General features: G+C 31.5%; 2 protein-coding genes across 48 annotated transcripts; both read left to right on the top strand.

The window, feature by feature from the left end:
* Nucleotides 1-989: 989 nt before the first annotated feature.
* Nucleotides 990-6737, top strand: LOC112729551 (putative disease resistance RPP13-like protein 1). Of its 6 annotated transcripts, XM_072206240.1 has the most exons (7): nt 995-4523; nt 4849-4913; nt 5153-5280; nt 5369-5420; nt 5544-5669; nt 5880-5978; nt 6099-6737. In XM_072206240.1, the coding sequence occupies exon 1, from the start codon at nt 1174-1176 to the stop codon at nt 4507-4509; it is 3336 nt and encodes a 1111-aa protein (XP_072062341.1). In that variant the 5' UTR covers nt 995-1173; the 3' UTR covers nt 4510-4523; nt 4849-4913; nt 5153-5280; nt 5369-5420; nt 5544-5669; nt 5880-5978; nt 6099-6737. The 6 variants fall into 6 exon arrangements, with proteins under 6 accessions (XP_029149292.1, XP_072062341.1, XP_029149294.1 ...); XM_029293461.2 differs by lacking the exon at nt 5544-5669; XM_029293460.2 differs by having other exon boundaries at nt 5369-5669.
* A 2152-nt stretch (nt 6738-8889) lies between these two features.
* Nucleotides 8890-14162, top strand: LOC112756303 (uncharacterized). 42 transcript variants are annotated; one of them, XM_072221703.1, is made up of 13 exons: nt 8890-9016; nt 9240-9546; nt 9622-9827; nt 10065-10168; nt 10683-10755; nt 10902-10998; nt 11775-11927; nt 12178-12430; nt 12986-13130; nt 13254-13293; nt 13427-13531; nt 13632-13727; nt 13823-14162. In XM_072221703.1, the coding sequence occupies exons 5-8, from the start codon at nt 10691-10693 to the stop codon at nt 12349-12351; spliced, it is 489 nt and encodes a 162-aa protein (XP_072077804.1). In that variant the 5' UTR covers nt 8890-9016; nt 9240-9546; nt 9622-9827; nt 10065-10168; nt 10683-10690; the 3' UTR covers nt 12352-12430; nt 12986-13130; nt 13254-13293; nt 13427-13531; nt 13632-13727; nt 13823-14162. The 42 variants fall into 42 exon arrangements, with proteins under 42 accessions (XP_072077804.1, XP_072077770.1, XP_072077767.1 ...); XM_072221669.1 differs by having other exon boundaries at nt 12106-12430; nt 12986-13051; XM_072221666.1 differs by having other exon boundaries at nt 12106-12430.
* Nucleotides 14163-23103: the final 8941 nt, after the last annotated feature.

Here is a 23103-nt window from a genome sequence, read left to right as displayed (position 1 = left end):
TCCTTTTATAGCTGATTGATTTTTGTCGTACTATATCTCATTTATAGTGTCAACATTTTAAGTTAGCATGTATCTCGTTTACTCAGTAAACGAAATTAGATTCGTTTAAATTTTTTTTTACAGTGTAAATGAGATATATGGAGTTCGTTCTTCCCCATGTAACACGTGTGCACACGTGATACGTAGACCTGGATTTGTACCTTATCTCGTTTACATTGGAAATGAGATACACCTATACTTATCTTCTTTTACAAAGTAAACGAGAAAAAACATATTACGAAAATCGGTAAAAACTCTCAAAATTATGTTCTTTTTTTCTCACGGTATCTCCTAATTCGATAAGCCAAAGACTAATCCGTCGCGATACTGAGCTTTATTTAAGAGTTTGCCGGTTGCTGCATGCACAAGGTAAAATTCGTAATTTAAAAAATTTTGTATTTATTTTACAAAAATAAAATCTATTTCTTTATCATTTATCTCCACCAGTTTGGCCTTTAGTCCCAACACACCATTTTCTTTATAGAAGTTAATATAAGAGAATTCATTAATATTTGGGCCTTCAAATACCAAAAAAAAAGAGTATTTATTTTGTAATGTGTTACAATTTTTATTTCTTTTTTCAATAATAATGAACAAGACTTGTAGAAACCAAGTCCAAAAAAAAAAAGATTTGTGGAAACTAATTGTATGTTGAAATAATATTATCGAAAAGGAAAATGCTATTTGTAAGTTAAAATTAATTATTAAAATCAGCTACCAATATATTTGTGTATAAATATATCTGTAATTTAATTTATATTTAATGTGTATTTATATTTTAATATGTATTTTATACTAGTAACTGATTTTGATGTACACGTAACATACCCTATTGACAATAAAATGAAAAGGTGAAAATTTTCACCGATGGTAATTCCATAATTGTCATCTGACATCATAATTGTCATCTGACATCATCATCTTTATAAAAGCCAGTGATTTTGTCCGAAGAGGCGAAGACCATAAAGCTCATCAGTCATCAGTCAATTTTAGTCACCACAGATATCAAACACTTCCCTTAGCTCCTGTTTGAGAAAACCCAGAGACTACATTGCAAACTGTGAACCCTTCTTCCCTCATCCTTCATCTTTCTTTCTTTGTTGTGATCTCATCCGCTGCACTTGAGATCCAATCATGGCTTCAAAACTTTATGGTGGAGCTTATCTCACTTCCTTTGTTGATGCTATTTTGGATAAGCTTTCTCCAATACTTGAAGAAGACGACTCATTCCTGGAAAGGAACAACTTGCTTCGAAGGTTGGAGAAAAGTCTGTATGAGGCTGGACCTGTTCTTGATGATGCTGAGCAGAAGCAGTTCACTGACAAGAAAGTCAAGAAGTGGCTTGTTGATCTCCAAGATGCTTTCTACAAGGCTGATGATTTGGTCGATGAGCTCTCCACTAAGGCCGCCATCGCCACCACTCTAAGAGATCCAGGTATCTCTTCTTCCTGTTCTTCTCTTGTTGATTCATATATTGAAAATAGTGGTGACATGGAAAAAATAGTTGGTACACTAGAGTCTGTTGTAGCAAAGAAAAATCATCACGGTCTAAAAGAGTGCGTCAAGGTGGACATGTCATCATGGAGAACTCCATCCACATCTCTCGTTGTAAGTTCTGACATATTTGGTCGGGACGAAGACAAGGAGAAGATAATCAAATTGCTGTTAGATGATTCTCGTCATGCTGAATCACCTGTGACTGTCATCCCCATTGTGGGTATGGGCGGAATAGGAAAAACTACTTTGGCTCAATTGGTTTACAATGATGACCGAGTGCAGCAAAAGTTTAATGTTAAAGCATGGGTTTGTGTTGGAGAAGATTTTAATGTTCTTCGGTTGACAAAGACTGTAATAGAGGAAGTAACTTCTAAGTCTTGTGAACTGAATGGCTTAAATTCTGTTCAACAACGTTTGAGGAATGAGGTAACAGGGAAATGGTTTTTGGTTGTTCTGGATGACATGTGGACCAATCATTATGCTGATTGGAAAACTTTTCTAGGCCCCTTCCAATTTGGAAGTCAGGGAGGAAAGATTCTTGTAACAACCCGCATTGATGCTGTTGCTTCTATGGTGAAAACTATTCCAGCTCACAATTTGAGTTTGTTGGATGATGAACAATGCTGGTCGGTGTTTGCAAATCATGCATTTTTTCCCACTGAATCCCGAGATCGTTTGGCTTTGGAAAAAGTTGGTAGAAAAATTGTTGAGAAGTGCAAAGGACTGCCTTTGGCTGCTCAATCACTTGGGGGCTTGTTGAGAACCAAGGGTAACATAGCGGATTGGAAAGATGTTTTGATGAGTGAGATTTGGGAGTTTTCTGAAGATGAGTGTAGGATTCTTCCTGCATTAAGAATCAGCTATCACTACCTCCCCTCATATTTAAAACGTTGCTTTGTTTATTGTTCTCTATATCCAAAGGACTACAAATTTGACAAAGATGAATTAGTGCTATTATGGATGGCAGAAGATCTTTTGCAACAACCAAAAGGTGGAAGCATTTTAGAAGAAGTTGGATATAAATACTTCAACGATTTAGCTGCACGATCATTCTTTCAACCTTCAAAGAATGGTTATGAATATTCATTTGTGATGCACGATCTCATGCATGATTTAGCGACATTTTATGGTGAAAAGTTCTTTGTTAGAATCTCTGAACACGAGAATGTAGTCCAACATGATACGAAAACTCGTCATTTGTCATATGATGTCAACGACAATAATTCAGTCCCGAAGATGTTGGAAGCATGTGAGAGTTCAAGTCATGTGAGGACCCTGTTTCAAATCAAGGCAGATTTATACGGTGAACACAAAGAGGGAATTGATCCTTGTCGCTTACTAGAACAGTTGAAGCGCTTACGTGTTTTGTCATTTACATCATTTAAAATTGATATGTTGCCTGATTCAATTGGTGAATTGATCCACTTGCGTTATTTGAATCTCTCTGGCACACTTGTCGTGACGTTACCCGAGTCCTTGAATAATTTGTACAATTTACAAACATTGAAGTTGGAAAACTGTAGAAAACTTAAAAAGCTTCCTAGCAAGATGCAAAATCTTGTGAATTTGCGTCATCTTGATTTTTCCGGCACTGATTTGGAAGAGATGCCAAAAAAGATGAGCAAATTAAAAGATTTGCAATTTTTAAGTTTCTATATTGCGGGCAAACATGAAGAGAATGGGATTGGAGAATTGGGAGAGCTAGCACATCTTCATGGCTCATTTTGTATTGAGAAACTAGAGAATGTTAAGAATAGTGGTGAAGCATCGAATGCAAGGATGGATGAAAAAATACACCTGAATGCTTTACTTTTGAGGTGGTCATCATTTGAAGAAAGTGAGGTTTGTGATTCCGAAAGTGAGAAAGATGTACTTGACAAATTACGTCCTCACAAAAACTTGAAGAAGCTAGTCATCAGGCGTTACAGAGGTACGATGTTTCCGGATTGGGTAGGGCAGTCTTGGTACCACAACATGACTGAGTTGGAGCTGAGTAGATGCAGGAATTGTTGGGTGGTTCCTTCACTTGGACAGTTACCCTCTCTGGAGAGGCTGGTCATTGCAGGGTTCGACAAGGTGAAGAAGATTGGTGGTGAATTCTATAAGGGTGATGGAACTCGTCAGCATCAGGAGACACCCTTCCGATCCCTTAAATATCTCAGTATTAAAAGAATGCCTTGCTGGGAGGAATGGGAGTCATATGAATGTGATGATGATGATGATGCACCATTTCCGAAACTTGAGACACTTGAGATATGGGATTGTCCTAAGTTAAGAGGAGATTTGCCCACTTTCCTTCCGTCTTTGAAATCACTCCTCATTTTTAGATGCGAGGAGCTTGGTTGTTATCTGCCAAGAGCTCCCATTCTACTCCGAATAAACATATTTGGCAAACAGAAAGCAAGAATGCGGGACCTACCACTTTCACTGCAACTACTAAGAATAGAAGGAAAGCAGCTTGTGGATTCTCTGTTTGAGGCCATGACCCACACCCAACCAACCTCTCTCATAGACCTACACATCTCAGAGTGCTCATCAGCCATATCATTTCCAGGGGATGCTTTGCCCCCTTCATTGAAATATCTACACATCGACGATTGCAAGAATGTAGAATTCCCAATGCAACACCAACAACATGAGTCACTAACGAGTCTTAGAGTAGACAACAGCTGCGATTCACTTACATTCTTCGCATTGCCAGCGTTCCCAACTCTCTTGTTTCTGAGAATTAAAAGATGTGAAAATTTGACATCTCTGGAGGTGTCACAGTCACAGTCCCTCCAAGAGTTATCAATTTCAGGTTGCCCTAAGCTGGAGAACATAACAAGGGTGCCTGCCTCTTTAAGGGAACTCATAATCTATGGATGTCCGTTGTTGGGTGAAGGCATAGAGAGGAAGGACCCCCACATTTGGCCATCCATTTCCCACATCCCCTACATTCAAGTTGATGGCAAATGGATTCGCAATGACTAAACATCTTAAAACAGGTAACTCTTTTGCTGTATCTCTATATCCCAAACCCACTTCATCTTCTCCAACGTTATATTCATTCTCTCCTACATAATCTTACTTTTATTTCAATAATTTATCCTACTCTTTTTTGAGGTAAATACAAAACCCAATCCTCTCTTTTAACACTCTTAATCACCACTCTACTCAATGCCTACTTTCCCCAACATTTAGTATCACAAAACTGCTAACTTTTTTTAGGATACAATCTCATTTTGGAATCCCCCCCCCCCCCCCCCCTTTTTCCCCATTTAACCGTTCTACCCTTTTTTTTATTATTTCTTCTTTCTTTCTTCAATATAGGAACATATATTGATTCTTCTGGGACTTGTCAATTTATTGCATTTGGGTGCTGCGCCTCCAATCTTGTAAGGATGAGTATCTATTTGGATTTAAATTAACGTTTGCTTTATTCTGTTGAAGGATTCCTGGAGAATTAATTGCCATTAAAGTACAATCTTAACATTAAAAATGCTCTTATCATTCAATACTCTTCAAAGTCTCATGTTTCAAATCTGCATTAAACAAACATAGGAAATCTTTGGGCATGCTTAAATAAAGATCTTGTAGAATAATTGAGTTATTCGTTTCAATTTTCTTAATGCAGATGATCTTAAAAGTTTTCTTTGTACTAATTCTTTCCTGGTTGAGTACATGGACAAGGAGCTATGTATATACTTGAACTTTGTTGTCTCAGGCAGGAACTTCAAGCTTGAGTGGACCGCTCTTAGAGTGGTATAATCCTGCACTACATTATTTCTTATGATTATTTTCATGTACAATATACTTTCTCATGCACCTTTTTATAACCATTGTGAATAAGGGTTTTGCTTTTGCTACATTGAAGTATGTACAAGACAATCATCATGCCCATGGTACAGCCTATTTTACTGTGATCATAATAAAAAAAGCACAAGCATTAAATTTATCTCGTGTCTTTTTTCTAATTTTCCAATTAGATTGTTGCTTTTTTACGTTTTTTTTTTGCCCTACTTGAGAGCATGGTAAAACTTGATTATTTGGAGCAAATAATGTTGAAAGCAAGGTTGAGTGGCTGGTATAGTGATCCCAAAACAGTATTCCTCAACTAAAGGAAGAAATGAATTCTGAGGCATGTGTTTTGAGTAAGTTTTGAATAGTATTATGTGGCTATTACTGTTAGGGGATTTTGGCCATAATGCTATATGTAAAGTACATACAACATAGAATGTTTATTAGAAGGTTATAATTTTGTTAATTCAAGGATAAACCCTTGAGAATGATGAAATCTTCTACTTTCAACTTTTGCCTTTGTCATTAACGGTTTTTCTTCTTTTTATTGTTATTTCTGTCAGCTACTTTTGCACCACCCCTTTACTCACCCAAATCTAAGGCCTTTCATTACATTTCTTGGTGTTGCTCTTGCTTGCTTGCTCATGGCCCTCGTTGGTTTGGTATGCTGTTTACTATCTTAGTATTAACTTCTGTTGAATTAAGAAATTAATTAACCTTGTGATGACTATGCACTAAGCAAAAATTGTATGAGTTGTTCTAATGTGTTTGTTTTGGTGTAGCAAGAGACGAATCGGAGCAAACTTGGATTAAGCCTAATTAGGAGACCAAAGGAATCTGGGCAAGAATGATGGAGGAACAATGAATCCCAAACAAATCAGATGAGGTGCAGCCTCTGCATCAATTCAAAAGCAGATATCATGGAAGACATCATCCTCGTACAAAATCAAAAGAAGAAATGGATGATGAAAAACATAATTTTGCAAGGACAGATAGACCAATCAAAATGCAACATGATTACCTTCAATGATATGGACAGTTGGAGCAGCCTGTCAAAAATAGACAGAATGCTTACAAACTTTTCAAAGAAAAAAAAGGAAAGACAAACTTAGTTTTATATTTTTATTTACACTCAACAATTATCTTTTTTTTTTTCTTTACAGTTTTCATGCCGTCATCGTTTCATTCTATTTTAGGAGAGCTGATATGAGTTATTCTGTTTATACGAAAGAGAGAGCTTCGAAATTGAGAATCAATTTCTGTTATGAAAAGGCAAGAGAGCTAGGATGTGAGAATATCTAGAAAAAGCTATAGTGCCGTTTGAGAAATTTGTTTTTTGTATTGGCTTGAATTGGTATTTGTAACTTGAATTTGTTTATAGTAAAAAATTCTACCGCTTGTTGTGGTAGAGATTAGATGTAGATCCCACTTTGGAATTAAATCAGGATATATCATGTTGTTCATCTTTTTTATTACAATTTTCATTTACAATATTCTTATAACTGTCATCTGCATATGTTTAATGTATGAGTGTTTGTGGTTTGAAAACTATAGACCAAATGTCATCTTAGTGCATGTAAATCAGCCATTGATAGTTATATATTGATTTAGTAATATTTTTTTGGAGTGTAATACAAGTTAACGCTGCAAATGAACAAGGCCTATATATATTGTAATAATGTAATTGAAAATGATGAAATGTACATTAAATGTTTTCACCTTAATTTCTCCCATGGGAGGTTCTAGACTATAGTATATAGGGAAACATTATGACAAATTAAGGTAAGCAACTATGAAATTTATTTTAGATGGAACAATAATTTTCACAGACTTGTTGCTAGTTTAACTATGTAACTATTTTCCACTTTTTTAATCAATGTCATATATACATGTACTTGAACCAACCATTCACTGTAATACACTTATAGTAAAAAAGTCGAATTAAAGCAATTGATAATAAACATATATTTTTTTATAAATTTAGTTCTCAATCTCATTACTCTTTTGAGAGCCATTTTAATGGATAATATATAAATAATTTTACAAATATTTTAAGTGTTTGGAGACATCTCAACCCAAAGTAATATTATTAATGTTAAAACTTTTTTAATCTCTTCATTGTACTCAGTAGTGATATATATATATATATATATATATATATATATATATTGTTTGCAGATGTTTGAACTAATATAAAAGTTGTATGCTAAATGAGTTAAAGCGACTTGTAATGTATTAACTATTAAGTACTAGTTTTTTGGAGTGGGGAAAATCAGGGACGGATCCAGAAATGTTATCATGGGACAATAACATATATAATATTAAAAAATTATGCAAAAATTATATAATGTAAAATGTATTACAAAAATATACCGATAGAGAATACATTTTAAAATACAAAAAATATGTACATATTTTTAATTAACGAAGTGGTCGATTTTTCGTATCATAAAATTCATCAATAATAGAATCTGTGTTAAATTTTTCAGCAATTTTCTTTTTAATATAATTAAAAGACAATTAATAAGAAAATCATCTTTCATTTTGTTTCTGAGTTATTCTTCACAACATTCATAGCTGAAAAGATCTCTCAGTTGTAGTGTGTGTTTGGATTTCAGTTTGTAAACGGCAGTTTGTATAAAATTGATTTTGCAAACTTGATTTTGATCAAAAGTGAGTTTGTGTTAAAGTGATTTATGGTAATCTTTTATCAAAATGGATTATAGTAAAGTAAATATTGTTTGGATTACACTACTCAAGATTACTTTTAGATAAAAAATTACTAAATTAGACATCAAATTAAATAAATTTTTTATATTATTCTATCATTTTAATTTATTTATTTAAATAAATATTATTAATTAATTTTATAATAAAATTAATATTTACTTACTAAAATAAAAATAATATATAAAAATTGACAAAATATATTTTTATATCAAAAGCAAAAATAATATATGAAAAATATATATCAAAATATACTTTATTAAATTATATTACTTATAATTTTTTTAATACTCTCAATACTCTTTTATTTAATACTATTTTAAACTATAAATTTTAATTATTCATGACTTGATTCTTAGTTATAATTAATTTTTTATTTATTTTATTCTTTTTAATGGGATTAATAATTTATATTATAACAAAATTATAATAATAAATTAATATACAAGAATTACACTTACAAATTTTAACAAAGCCAAACAAAAATATTTTTTTATACAAAATTAAAAGTAAAAATTTAATAAAAAAATATAATTATATATTTGAAATATTTGAATACTAACAAGACTACAAGCAAAGAAATAAAGGATAGAATTGATAAAACAAAATAAATTCAATCCTAACGTGATTATCTAAACGCATAAGCTACAATTTCTAGCTTCTTATCAACGCACGTTAAGAACCTAAAATCACGTTGGCGTTTAAAGAAAAAAAAACATCCAAACAAAAAGAGGAAGCGTTCAATGCACTCAAACGTGCTTCTCTTCTTTCTAATGCAAAACCAAACACACCCGTAGTAGTTGAAACATCTATATCTATAAATATATAATAGTTAACTAGCCAAACAGTGAAATGACACACTATTTGGCACTGTTAAATAGTTTCTAAGATATTGACAGCTGTTCCCAAACCTTTCTAGCTGAATGAAGAATGTAGCATTGTTTTGCACAATAGTTCTTCACGCAATGGAAGGGTAATTGAGCATACTGGAATAATTTGAGCGGGATCCATGGCAAATTTTGGGCGCAATTCTTCAAAAATTTTCAAATTTCAATCCTTTTTCAAATTTTGAGCACACTATTTCTGGCTTTCTCTCTCCTTTACCCACAAAAATCAGAATCACTCTCTTTCCTTTGACGCTCTTTCTCTTTTTCTCTCTTCTCTGATCGTCCTCTTCATTTTTATCTTCATCTCAGCATCCGGAGATTGTGTTCCAAGTCACGAGAGACGGCTGGTCAGTGCTGCAGTTACGAGAGCGTCTGGCAAAGAACAAAGAAGACACGGCATGGGCTCCGAATCTGTTTCCGACGAGTAGCAGAGATGAAAAACAATAAGTTAGAGGTAATGGTGGCTATTGATACAGCTTCAGGTAGAAAGAACAGTGGCATGGTTTAGGGTGTTGCTGCCATCAACGAAGAAGGAGCAGTTGACAACAATTTCAGGACACCGATCAAGAGAATGGAGAGCTCTGAGATCCATATCCCATCCATATTATTTGCAGAGGTCATTTTTTCTTTTTTAAAAGTATAAATTTTTTTCCTTTTTTCTTTTTAATAAAATTACAAAAAATGTCGTTAGGGTTCGAGATGCAAGCAAAGGAACCGCCAGAGGATGGTGTGATGGTTTTGGCAAGCGTTCCAGCACCAGAACACCAGAAACCGAGGCTGGATCCGTTCGCGGGTACTCCACAGGGATGATCGTCTTGGTTTATGGCCGTCGCGGATATGCCGACGAAGCGACTAGACTCCCCCCGCACCAACAACACCTTTGAGAAGCTCGCTAAGGTTTAATTTCTTTAAACAACCACCATATTTTTGCATCCATATTGAATTCTTACATTAGTGTCAAGTTGAATGCCCGCCCAGAGATGTTACATGTATAGGTAGCATATCTTTACAACATGAGAATTGTTGATTTTGTAGTTTGTTTTGATTAATTTGTCTACATAAAGTAAATTCCACCTTCTATTGTTTTATTCGGTTGCAACTTCACAGGCATTAAAAGGTATTATAAAATTATAGGTTCTTTCGATAACTATTATACTATCCTGTCAAAGCTGCCAGGGGAAGGCATGAATTTTGAGCCTGACAACAGCTCTGAATTTCTTCCAAATGCTACAATTGAGGTTTGTACCAATTAGCTATAGCATATACAAATTTTAACATTCAAACAACCTAGGTTGCAGGCTTAATACAGAAGAAGGCATGGTGTGTTATTATGTTTTTACTAATGTTCATTAGAAATCATTCAAACTCATTATGTGATGCCATAATAGTTGAATAGACCATTTCTTGATCTGCATTTGAAAGTGCATCTATTTACATGCCCCCATTGAATTATTAGATTGCATACATAATAGAGAACTTATCAAATATATTGTTTTCTTTCATTACTTAATGTCAAGTTTTAGTTTCTTATGAGTGCAGTTTTAATAAATCTTTTGATTGTTGATCAGGGTGGTTGTTAACTTTTCAAAATTATTACTAAATTATCCTTTATTTTGTAATTTTTTTTTGTCTTTTATACACATATTTTGAGGACTCAATTATATGAAAAACGAAGAAGAATAAGAAAATGGAAATAGCCATAGTACTCTATCATCTATGTAGATAATTTCATGTGTTGGTTGTTGATGACAGCCTCATATATGGGAAGCTTATTGAAAGAGTACTGTGAACCTCTTCTTGCCAAGATACAACAAACTATGATAAGGTAATTGTTTTAAGTTGAATTATGCAATTCCATTTTTTCTTAAACAAGTTTTTGGCTATTGTATAATGCATGATTTTTTTTTCATTTTTAATTTCTGTAAACTATAGAATTTGAAACATCTTGATTTTGAAATTTGATCTTAGCAGGCTTAAAATCCAGCCTACTATGATTGCATCTGCTCCGTTAGCGTCAAAAGTCTTTAGTGCCTTCAAACAAATGTTTCATGGTGGTGTTGTCCAAGAGGTAAATACATTATCTATTTTGTTAACATGAGAATAATCATCTATTGTTTATTTAGAAAGGAATCATCTCAATTATTATAGAGGAACGTCTTTCCAAGGATATCCCTCATTAGATTATATTATTTATGTTGTTTTTGTGCTTTCCACATTCCATTATCCCTCATTTTTTACTACAAATAGAGGAGAAATAGATTTTGTGAAATGCAGCTTTTAGAATTCTAATTGCTTTTGCTTGACCCAATAAGTTTGGAAATAAAACATGGTGTTTTAACTGTACCGTATATTCTTTCCTTCTACCCATTAAGTTGGAAACTTTTCATTTCAAATTTTACTGGCTTTTGTGGGATTAAGTTTTTGTTGCAAACTTATTTATTTTGATGTAAATATGTTTTTGTGATTTTTGAATTGAGATGATCTGTGCGTATGATCCTGTTATCTTTCACTATTGTTGACCTTTTCCCATGCTTGATTTGGATTTGTGTTTAGTTTGTGATCTATATTTATTGCTTATTTGTTTATTTGTTTTCCTTTTAACTCTCAAAATCTTTGTAAGATAAGAAGGCAAATTAAGATGTGAAGAAAATATACATTTCTTACAAAAATAAACATGATTTCTTTTCACTCATCAATTTACCATTTTTGCTTTAGAATATATTTGCTACTAAAGTCATAATTTTTTATATAATTGTAGGCATCATTTTTCTTACATAATTTCTTACAGTCAAAGAAAATATACAGAGATAGTAATCAATAATGAATTGCTTTATATTATGGCAGTTTCAAAGACATCATAGCCAGGCACAATTTGCAGAAGCATTGTATGGTGATTTGACATGGTATAAGATTTTAATCATTACATGGATTAATGCTGATTTTAGAGAGTTATTTGATACAGTACAGACAAACTCTCTTTCAACAAGAATTCTGAAGGTTTGTCTTTGGAAGGTTTTTGTCGTCGCACACTCTCTCTCACTTTCACTGCATTGAATTGCTATTCCTGTTGCTTTTTCTGCGTTGAGATGAATTTGGTTGAGAAACCTCGACTTTGAGCTGAATGATGATTTTAATTGCATGTTTCTTTGTGTATCGTTTTCTTCAATTTTTTTAGGAAAGAATATTCATGATTGACGAATCGAGCTGTGTTTTTTTCTTCTCTGCCGTTAAATATTTTTTCTGGAAGAGCGTAGTGGCAGAATGGTGTGCTACACTTGAAGAGGAGAAGATTAGGAGATCTCCATGTCGGCAATGGTGGAATGACGCGACAACTGAGGGGAGCACACAAACAAGCTTCTGTGGTTTGAAGTCACTCCCTGAAAGCATCATCAGAATGAGTTTCCATCAGTTCCCCCTGTAAACTCACCTTACTCTATCCAGTCAGATGCATTTGAAAATGAATCATATCAAAGCTCCCCAAAGTACCCTAGCAGATAGAGGTATTATTCTATCATTTCATTTTTGGATTTTGATTAAATTTTATTTTACTTTTTTGTATCGTCTTTGGTACTCTTGATATTTCTATTTATCTGGGTTTGATTCATGTAGTCAGCAGCCCTTATTCTATAACATATAAAGAAAGAATAAGCATTTGTATGTTCATTTCATTTTAACTAATTGATTCCATGACTAACATAACAGTGTTTCAGATTTGCTCCCACCATCACATTGTTAGAAATTCTTCATTTGATATGTGAATGCTCTCATCACTAACACTTTACATATGCCAATATAAATTTTCTCAAAAGATGTTTTGAGTTTTTAATTTATTAGCTCGAATTGGTTTGAATAAAAAGGATTTGTTTTTGGAAATTCTATAAGAGATAATTTTGGAGTAATGAAGATCATGAAGTAATGCAAAAAATAATTCTGTAAGAGATAATTTTTTCAAGGTTCTGTTTTTGTGTTTTACAACTAACTAGAATTAGTGTAGCTGCTCAGTCTTTTATCTTTTCAATTTGTTCTTCAATTGGTCAAAATTTGTTCTCCTGCAGATCACGGATACCCTTTCGGTTTCACCTAACAAACTCTGAGATCTTAATTCTTAAATATTATGATCAGTACGTACAAGCTTCAAGATCTTATTTATGGTCTTTAAATAACATGATAATATCAGTGTAATACAACTGCCCAACTCAGGTTAGATACACATGTTTGCATATCCTTTATCTGGGTTGAAATGCCAATATGATTGCCTAACTTGCGTAAATGATTCTTTTGTGTTCATTATTTAATGTGGAATATTTTTTATGTCAATTTCAGAGACAGAAAGAGATGTAGATGACTAAGATAAGAGCAAAGAGTATTATTTAATTTGCCGAATTCTGTTACTTTTTTTCTTATTTTGACTAAAAATTGTTTTCTTAAAATTTTAATGACTTTCTTTCTCATTCCTTAGATTGAGTGTAGTTCTTTTTAAATTGTCTATCTCACAGAAAAATCTGACCTCTGTGGACCAAGCTTATAATGCTGTTAAGATTAGTGATGATGAGGCACTGATTGATCTCTATTCATCCCACAGTTCTTCCATAGATATTGGAGTTCGTATTTAAATTATGACTCATTATTAAACTGTCCATTGCAGTTTCCATACTCTTAAAGGGTGTATTCGTAACTAAAATTGGAATTCATGTGATGCAGGGGGTTGAACAAGGCCTTTCAAACGTAGTGTCTACAACTGGAAATAATGACCTTGACTTAGATGGGAATGGAGCTGCTATTGTTTCACTATCAAAGGTCAAGATTCCATTAGAACCCAATAAGATATTGCAAATTCTGTTGCATTGTAGAACCCAATATTTGATATTGTAAATCCTGTTGCACTCATGCAGGATTCTGGCATTGAGAGCATCTTTGAAAGCGGGTTAGATACTCCTGGTAAATGTGTTATAGCAGATTCTGCTCCAAGCTTGGGTGTTAGTGGACTTACTAATCCGGAAGGCCAGGGATTCAGTAACAAGACTTTCAAACGTGGTTCTACCAAGAGGAAAATTGAGTGATTCACTCAATTTGGGATATGTAATGTGATTGTACACATTTGTTGGCTTTAGTTTAGTTGCTATGGGTATTTATCCTTATGAAACTCAGTGTTATGAACTTATGTATATTGCTGTAATGACCTTGGGTGTCCATGAACAATGTCATATCAAAGTTTTAACGTTTTGTAATTTACTTTTATTCTAAATTTTCTTTTCTTTTTTAATCGACTTTCATAATGCATTAAACAAAATGTAACTCCTTGCTCTAAGTCAAATCTGCAGTTGGACTCATTTGTTTATATAACTTTTTGGTGTCTTTTATTTTAAAACATCAACTTTTCGAATATTATTTGTTTGCATTATTATAAAAAAAATTATCATTCGTTTTAAGTCATAACGTATTTTTAACTAAAGAAAATCACAGATAAAAAAAAATCAAGACTCTTAAGACATAATAAGTTATTAAGCGATGCAAAAAAATGTGATGAAACTTCTGTTGATTGTTCTGCCATTTGATAAAAAAAAAATGTGACATCTAAGAGCATTGTTACTAAATAATTATATAAAACAAATCAACTATATATAAAACAAGATAAAGAAAACAGAACTATTATTAAATATTTTTTGTTCGATGGAGTTAATAAGTGTCTATTACCATTCTTATAAATCTCGATTTGAAATATTTAAACTTTTTTCAATTTTTTCTTGGAGTCAACTTTGGTATATCAAATATCAGAAATACAAAAACAATCACTTTTAAATTAAATATTACTTAATGAAGCTTTTTAGAAATATTATAAATAATACAGCACAACAAGAAAACATTCAGGGAACCACTTTTAGAGTTAATTTTATTTTGTACTCAATTATTTCTGTTTGTTAATATTAAAATATATTAAATAATATACTTTTTATTAAACAAAACATAAAGTGCAATTTTATATAATAAAATTAATAAAACGGCTATGATACAAAATATAAATGATAATTTTAAAATAGCAAATATAAGTTGCAATTTTATGTTGCTTTATTTTATATATTTAATGTTTCTTAACTTTATTTTTTTGGGAGTTATCTTTTGTATACCAAATCTCAAAAGTAAAAAAAAAATCATTTTGATTCACTCTTAAATTTAATATCTCTTTATCAATCTTATATGAAATATAATACATAAAAAATAAAAACAAATTTAGTTATTTACCTTTTAAAGTTCAATTAATTTTGTAGTCAAATTATTTATGTTTAGGGAGCCACTTAGAAAAAATAACAAAAAAAGTCATTTTTTAAGATATTTTTTAAAAATTCAAGTTTAACACATATAATCAATTAAACTGTATTATTTTTATTTAAATTAGACCAGACAAATCAGTTTAGCCAAAAAAATTCATAAATTAAATTTTAAATCGCTATAACTAACTATTTTTCATAAAAATAATTACAGTATCTCCATTATAAAAAATAACTAAAATATCCCTATTATTTATATATATATATATTAATTTTAATAATTCTAAATCCTAACCCTATGACGACAGAAAGGAAAAGGGCTAGAACTTAGGATTCTCAAAATTAATATATATATATATATATATATATATATATATATATATATATATATATAACAAGAGTATTTTAATCATTTTCTATAATAGGTATATTGTACTCATTTTTTATAAAAAATATTAGTAATTTAGACCAATTTAAAATTTGATTCACCATTTCTCGATCAAATTAAATTGTCTGCCCTAATTTTGATAAAAAAAACATGATTTAATCGATTATATATGTTAAATTTTAATTATTAAAAAATATCTTTAAAAAAAGACATTTTAGACCTCTTTATCGAAGTGGCTTCTGTTTGTTTATTATAACGAAATTATAAAAAATTAGTTCCTTTTTAAAAGTTAAAACTATTTGAATTGAACTTTAAGACAATGAAGTGAACATAACACATGCATAAACCCCTATATAAAGGAATAACGGATTGTGAAAACCCTTACATGTACCCTAAATTTCATCTATTTAGTGTTTTCCGTTAAAAAAAAATAGAACTTTTTCTAATTGGAAAAAGTAAGATTTGTAGTCAGTTTTTTTATGAAGTTAATAGGTACCAACTATCATTACTATGAAACTTGATTTTAAATATTTAAAACTTTTTCTCAATTCCTTTACAGAGCCAACTTTTGTTTATCAAAGATCACAAATATAAAACAAAATATTACTTCTAAATTGAATTTCTACTTAATCAATCTTTTTAGAACTATTATAAACAAAAGATGACAACAAGAAGACACTTAGTGAATCACTCCTCAAAGTCAAATTTATTTTGTACTCAATTATTTATGTTTGCAATGATTAAAATATAGAAAATAATCTACCTTTTAAAATACAATACATAAGATGGAATTTGATTTAATGAAATATAAATGCTATGAAAATACTTACATAAAAAATTATGCACAGATTGAATACAAAAGATTCTAATTACTATTTATTTTTTTCAGTTGGATTAATAAGAGCCAACTACCATTGTTTATTATGCTTTATTTCATATGTTTAATGTTTTTTTATCAATTTGTTTTCAGAGTTAACTTTTGTATACCAAATCTCAAAAATTGAAAAAAAATCATTTTGTTTATCTACTAAAATTAATATCTCTTAATCAAACTGTTTAGAAATATTACAAATAAAGCATGAAAACAAAAAAAACTTTAGTATGTAATTCACTTTTTAAAGTTCAATGTATTTTGTACTCAATTATGTATTTATTATAAAAAAAAATTTCCAAAGTCAGCTACATTTTTTAAGTACAAACTATTTGAACTACCATTATTATTATTATTATGAAGTTTGATTTTAACTATTTAATTTTTTCTGTAATACACGGAGTTAAATTCCGTATACTGAATTGCAGAAACATACAAAAAATATCATATTCTTTACTTCTTTACATAATATTATTTAATCAACCTTTTTATAAACATCATCAATAATTAATGAAAAAAAAATAAAATTTATTAATTCATTTTTGAAAGAAAAAAACATTTTATACTCAATTATTTATATTTGCTTTATAAGAAATATACAAAATAAGCTATTTTTTTAAAGTACACAATATAAAGTGCAACTTTAAAAAATAAATGACAGACAGATTTAGGATATAAACATTTAGGATGTGACATAGAATTAATGTGTTTAGAAATATTAATGAATCTTGGGCTAATTAGTCTATTAATTGATAAAAAAAAAGAATTTCGAAAACATTTTATAAAAAACATATAAAATTCATACAAAAAATTATTGTTCAATATTTATTGTGAGCATTTTTTATGATTTTTTATTAAAAAATGCTTAATTTTTTAGAATGGGTTTTCTATAAAGTTACCTTTTTATAATCAAGTCTCTTATATATATGAAAACATAATGTCTATCTACTAAACTATTTTAGTATTTCAGCTAACTTACTTTGGAAGTACAGTCACTTTTAGGAACATTTTTTTCGGTCGAACCAAGCAACTCTTAATTACATGGGCCGAGATTAAGTTCCTAAAAAATAAATACCCCAAATGTTTAATTTGGTAATAAATGCAGACAAAAAAATGCCGGCGAAAAGATAGTTACATAGCAGCTTTGTTTATGATTTGATGGGAAAAAAGAAGCAGCTTACTCTTAAATTGGAAAGTATTTAAGAGTGTGGTATCCAACTCCAACAAATGGAATAGGGTAACTCTTTATGCTTAATAAACATGGAGCAGCAATTCCTATGTGTGTGTTTATTGTTATCAGATATGAGAAGCTTCTGCCCAATAAAAAAACTGCAGTTGTTTACTAGAAGTGTGCCTTTTGTAGTTGCATTGCCTGACTAATTTTAAGCCAAGTCAGAACCCAGACTGAAAGAAAGAACTCCCATTTTCCAAAGTGGTGCTTTATCTGACCCTTACTTAAACCATGCATTAATATCAACTAAGTGAACCTGATAACTTATAGTTTTTGGGATGTTGTTGTGTGTAAATATATACTTCCGAATCTCTTTATTAAATATAATTACTAAGTTGAAATAACCAAACCGGATTAGTAGTGCTATAACTAAACTTGAACAGTTGTTTAGTAATGAATTTTTTTTCCTGCAACCATTATTGTTACCTAATTCATAACATTTGGATATGAAAAAAATAACCTGAAAAGTATAACCCCAAGTAATTATGCCCCTGTGTAACATACCACTTATGTAGTTTATATAAGGTTAACGTCTCTTTCTTAATATGACAAGTAGCCATATACATTCTACTATATTCGAGTTATACATATAATTGACAGTGGTAATAGCCTTCTTTTCTTCCTTCAGCAAACCAAATTTTAGAATGGCTAATCCACCTTCCAAACCTCAAATATTGCTGCCAGACGACCTCATATTGGAGATTTTTGCTAGAGCCGATGTCAATACGATTGGTCGTAGCAGAACCCTGTGTAGCTATTGGAACTGGGAGCTGGGGACCGAGGAGTTTGTCTTCAAGCATCTAGATGCTGCTAAGAAGAGGCCAGCTTCCATTTATGTTCACTTTGGTGTCAAGGGACGAAGATCATTGGGGAGTTGGGTTTTTAGATTTAATGTGGATACTGGTGAGAATGAACGCCTGCACATCCCATTCTTGAGGAACTCTCAGGGCCAATTCGAGGTGATCGGTACTGATAATGGTTGCATGGCCATTAGGTATTTATGCATTAGTCACCCAAGTAATCTCATCGTGTGGAATCCTAATACTGATCAGGTAACACGAATTCCGGATCCTATGCAACATCATTGTTGTATTTGTGCCTCCACTTATGCATTCCTGTACTTTCCTGATTCGGTTGGGTATGTGTGGATAAATATTTATAAGAAGAAAATTCTTGACTCACAATCATGGTTGACTTCATACTCATCAGTGACTGGCCATTGGGATAGTAATTTTCCCTGCCCTCCATATGTTCAGGGTGTTGATTCTAGGTATGTTGTTAACCATGGCATCGTTTATTGGTTGAATTGGAACAATCATGCACAGACAAGTCCACAGTGTATTGTTCACTTTTCAAATTTTACCAACCAGTTTGGATTCATTTTGATCCCTGTGGAAGCCAGAGCTATGATTCAGCGGCTTTTAATCTGTGAAGGTTGTTTGTATTATGCTGCTGTTCATGCTAAATCAGACAGTTATAGGTGGCTCATCTGGAAAATTGAAGAAGGCAATCAAGGATATTCCTGGGAGTTGTCATCCCAGTTTGGAGGTCATGGATCAGCAGAATCTCCAGAGTATTTGACTCATGATTATTTGGTAACAGTTAAAGATACTTCTCAACCAACTAGAGGAACTCAGTTCACCATCACCAAGTTAGATACAAAAAATCAGCAGAGAAGAACACTTAAAGTGGTGGAATTCCCACTTTCTACGTATATTAAATCACTGAATTTGAATTTTAACACTATTGTCCCAGTTTAGTATATACATGGTCTTAACAACTATTGTATGTTATTCTAAAGTCTTTATGAGAAACTATATATCATAATTTATATGTATTTCCTAACTGATATAGCATATATGCTGAAATTAGCTTCAAAAATTGGGATCCATTTGTATCAGCAATGCTGTAATTTACATCCTTAATGTTTTCTTTGAGTTTGTCATTTTCTACTATTTTCCTGATATTGTAATCTAATTAAGTTCCTTTTTTTATATAATATGAAGTACTGTAATAAGTAAGTTGTAAAAGAAACTAACCTATTTGCTTAGTGGTATAAATTTATCAGGTTAACAGATATCTTAACTTAGCTGGCATTTTTATTGCCAACTTAATGTTTATTTTCTTGCTTAATGTTGCTATGCTCTATCATATGGAAGTCTCTTTATTGATGAATAAAGCTCAACACAAATCTAACATTTTATTGGCTATTGCAATTTATATGTTTACAAACTTTCTTTCAAAGAACTTATTTAAAACACTTTCTCATCAGATTGATAAGTGAGAATACAGGTATATAGTTCCTATACATTCTATTGCTTTGACATTTTATATGTCTTGAGAGTTCTTGAATCATGGTTTGAAAGTTTATGGTGAACATGTTTGTAAGTGCATCTCCATGCTTATTAATAACATATCACTTAATCTTTTGAGTGTCTAATATAGTTAAGTCTAATTACCTATGAAAAGATCAGTGTAAACAAAACTTTTCACTATAAAAAATGCAATGAGAAGTATTGTAACAATTAGAATTGGATCTATAAAAGTACAGAATATGCATATATATTTACAACGCCAAAAAAATTTCTTACTTTAATATTATGAGAGCTTATATGAAGGTATAAGAGCATATCTATGACAAAAAATGTTTAACTTTTTATTAACATGATAATTGAGAAAAAGATACACAATTATTTTAGTTTGGAATGTTAATTAAAAAAATACTATTTAACATAACTATTTATCAACCATACAGTTCATATATATACCCAATCAAACCATTTTAAATGAGCATATTCAAATTTGACTACATAGGATTTATCATCATTATTGGAGTACCAATGACTTCTACAAGCAAACCCTAAACAACACAAGCAATTTCTATCACAGATGAATACAGACCAAAAGCATGTTTATGACAAAATAATAGCAGCTGTCACATCAAATTCCGGTGGGGTATTCTTCTTATACGGTTATGGAGGAACAGGAAAAACTTTTGTTTGAAAAACTCTTTCCGCTGCTCTTAGATCAAAAGGTGAAATCGTGTTAACGGTTGCTTCAAGTGGAATAGCATCGCTTTTGTTACCTGGTGGAAGAACTGCACATTCTAGATTTGCAATTCCTCTTACTCCAGATGAATGTGCTACGTGCAACATCAAACAAGGAAGTCCGTTGGCTGGATTAATTTCAATAACGAAACTTATTATTTGGGATGAAGCTCCTATGATGAATTGATTTTGTTTTGAGGCACTGGATAGAACAATGAGAGACTTATTGCGTCATACCAATGATGCAAGTTTGCACTTACCGTTTGGAGGAAAAACAGTTGTCTTAGGAGGGGATTTCAGGCAGATTCTTCCAGTAATAACAAAAGGTTCTAGACAAGATATTGTTGATGCATCAATTAACTCATCATATTTGTGGGAACAATGTCAAATTTTAAAATTGACTCAAAATATGCGTTTAAACTCTATGCATGAGGACCACAGTGTTGAGGAATTGAAAGAATTTGCAAATTGGATTCTTGCCATAGGAGATGGTAAACTAGGAGACTCGGATGATGGTTGTAGTATCATACACATTCCACCAGAGTTGTTAATTAGAGAATTCAATGATCCAATTGAAGCAATAGTTTGAGCTATTTATGCTGATTACTTAAATAATGTTTGCAATCCATTACATCTCCAAGGTCGAGCTATTTTAGCCCCTACCATTAATGTTGTTGAAGAGGTCAATAATTACATGCTCTCTTTAAATGTGAATGAAATGAAAACATATGTGAGTTCTAACTCAGCGTGCTTTAAAGACGGAGCTAACAACACATTTGAAAGCATACACACACCGGAATTTTTGGCAACCATTAAATCATCTGGCCTCCCCAGTCATGAGCTACAACTTAAAAAAGGTTGTCCTGTGATGCTTATACGAAATATTGATCATTCAGCGGGTCTTTGCAATGGAACTAGATTGATTGTCACAAGACTTGGAAATAAAGTTATCGAAGCAGAAGTTTTGTCAGGCAATAATGCTGGTGAAAAAGTTTTCATACCAAGAATGACTCTAACCCCATCCGATGCAAGATTACCTTTTAAGTTCCAACGCAGACAATTTCCCTTGATGCTTTCATATGCCATCACAATAAACAAGAGTCAAGGATAATCTTTGAATCATGTAGGATTACTTCTTAAACAACCAGTATTCACGCATGGACAACTTTATGTGGCAATTTCACGGGTTACCAACAAAAGTGGATTAAAAATTGTAATATCCCATGAGAAGTCCAACAACTCAACCGAAACACAAAATGTGGTATACCAAGAAGTTTTTAGAAATCTCCCAAATGATACTGGTATGCACTACTCTACCATTATGATTAATATTTTGTTATTACTGTTAAAATTCCTATTATATTCCTATCGCAACTATGTGACTTAAAAAAATTATATTTTCCTACAACTCCTCAATCATGCCTCCCATGCATGCTAACACAGACAATTTGGAAGGATAAGTCATCTACCCCAGAATGTTATTTTGCTTTGAAATGGTTAACTGTTCTTTTTAATCACATTCTAACTGTATGAAGTACTCTATCAAAAAAGAAACAATGCTCACGTCTTTTAATATTTCAATTTACCTCATTAATATCCTGATTTCTCATGATGCATAATGTTTGAAATCAAGTATTATCTGCCTTACCTTCTTTGCCATAATCAATATTCCATGTTGCTAAACTTCACTTCCAATATACTTTAAATTTTCATAAAAGTCCCAATTACAATAATATACTACTCATTTAAAACAAACTACTAAAACAGTATTCTATTTGTATCATTTAACATGCATCTGCACCTGTTAGTTGATTAAAACAAATTTACTTATATTTTCTCAACAATCTATGCAGGTCCATAACGACAAACCTACAATTACCATCATTAAACAAGGAAAAATTGTCTTCCAGCATTAGGAAATTTACTTTTTAATATTTTTTGCTCTTTTAATTACTTGAACAAGTTTAAAACTGTTCCTTTCAATGTATGTTGCACTTTCTTGCTTTAAGAATTTTGTGAAAATGAACAAAAACTATATTGTGTTCTGACAAATAGATCTTTATTTAGTATATTAAACTCTTCTCAAATTCTATTAACATGATTCTTTTCATTGTATGCTGCCTTGGTCGGATTGCTTTCAAATATTTTAAATTTCTGTTAAATTATAATCTTTCTGTGCATTTATATTCCAACTTGATGCAAAAATGGAAAAATATTACTTAACAAAGCAGTGGATATTCATGGTTACTCATATTTTCCTCCAATTTTTCATTAGAGCATAGATCTAAATCACTGTGTCAATTTCTATCATCTTCTTATCTTTTATATTTCTTTTGTTTATTGTGTTTCCTTTATTGTTTACACTAATAT

Source organism: Arachis hypogaea, chromosome 2, assembly GCF_003086295.3.
Source record: "Arachis hypogaea cultivar Tifrunner chromosome 2, arahy.Tifrunner.gnm2.J5K5, whole genome shotgun sequence".
Classification (NCBI taxonomy): domain Eukaryota; kingdom Viridiplantae; phylum Streptophyta; class Magnoliopsida; order Fabales; family Fabaceae; genus Arachis; species Arachis hypogaea.
Note: the sequence above shows the minus strand (reverse complement) of the source record. Positions and strands in the feature narration are given on the sequence as shown.

Bases quoted from the DNA above. Each gene is read 5' to 3' on its own strand.
- LOC112756303 (XM_072221615.1), top strand. From the start codon at position 10,691: ATGGGAAGCTTATTGAAAGAGTACTGTGAACCTCTTCTTGCCAAGATA. The intron at 10,756-10,898 runs GTAATTGTTTTA...ATTTGATCTTAG, and splicing joins ATACAACAAACTATGATAAG to CAGGCTTAAAATCCAGCCTA. The intron at 11,943-12,105 runs GTTTTTGTCGTC...CAATTTTTTTAG, and splicing joins TGAAGGTTTGTCTTTGGAAG to GAAAGAATATTCATGATTGA.
- LOC112729551 (XM_029293459.2), top strand. From the start codon at position 1,174: ATGGCTTCAAAACTTTATGGTGGAGCTTATCTCACTTCCTTTGTTGAT.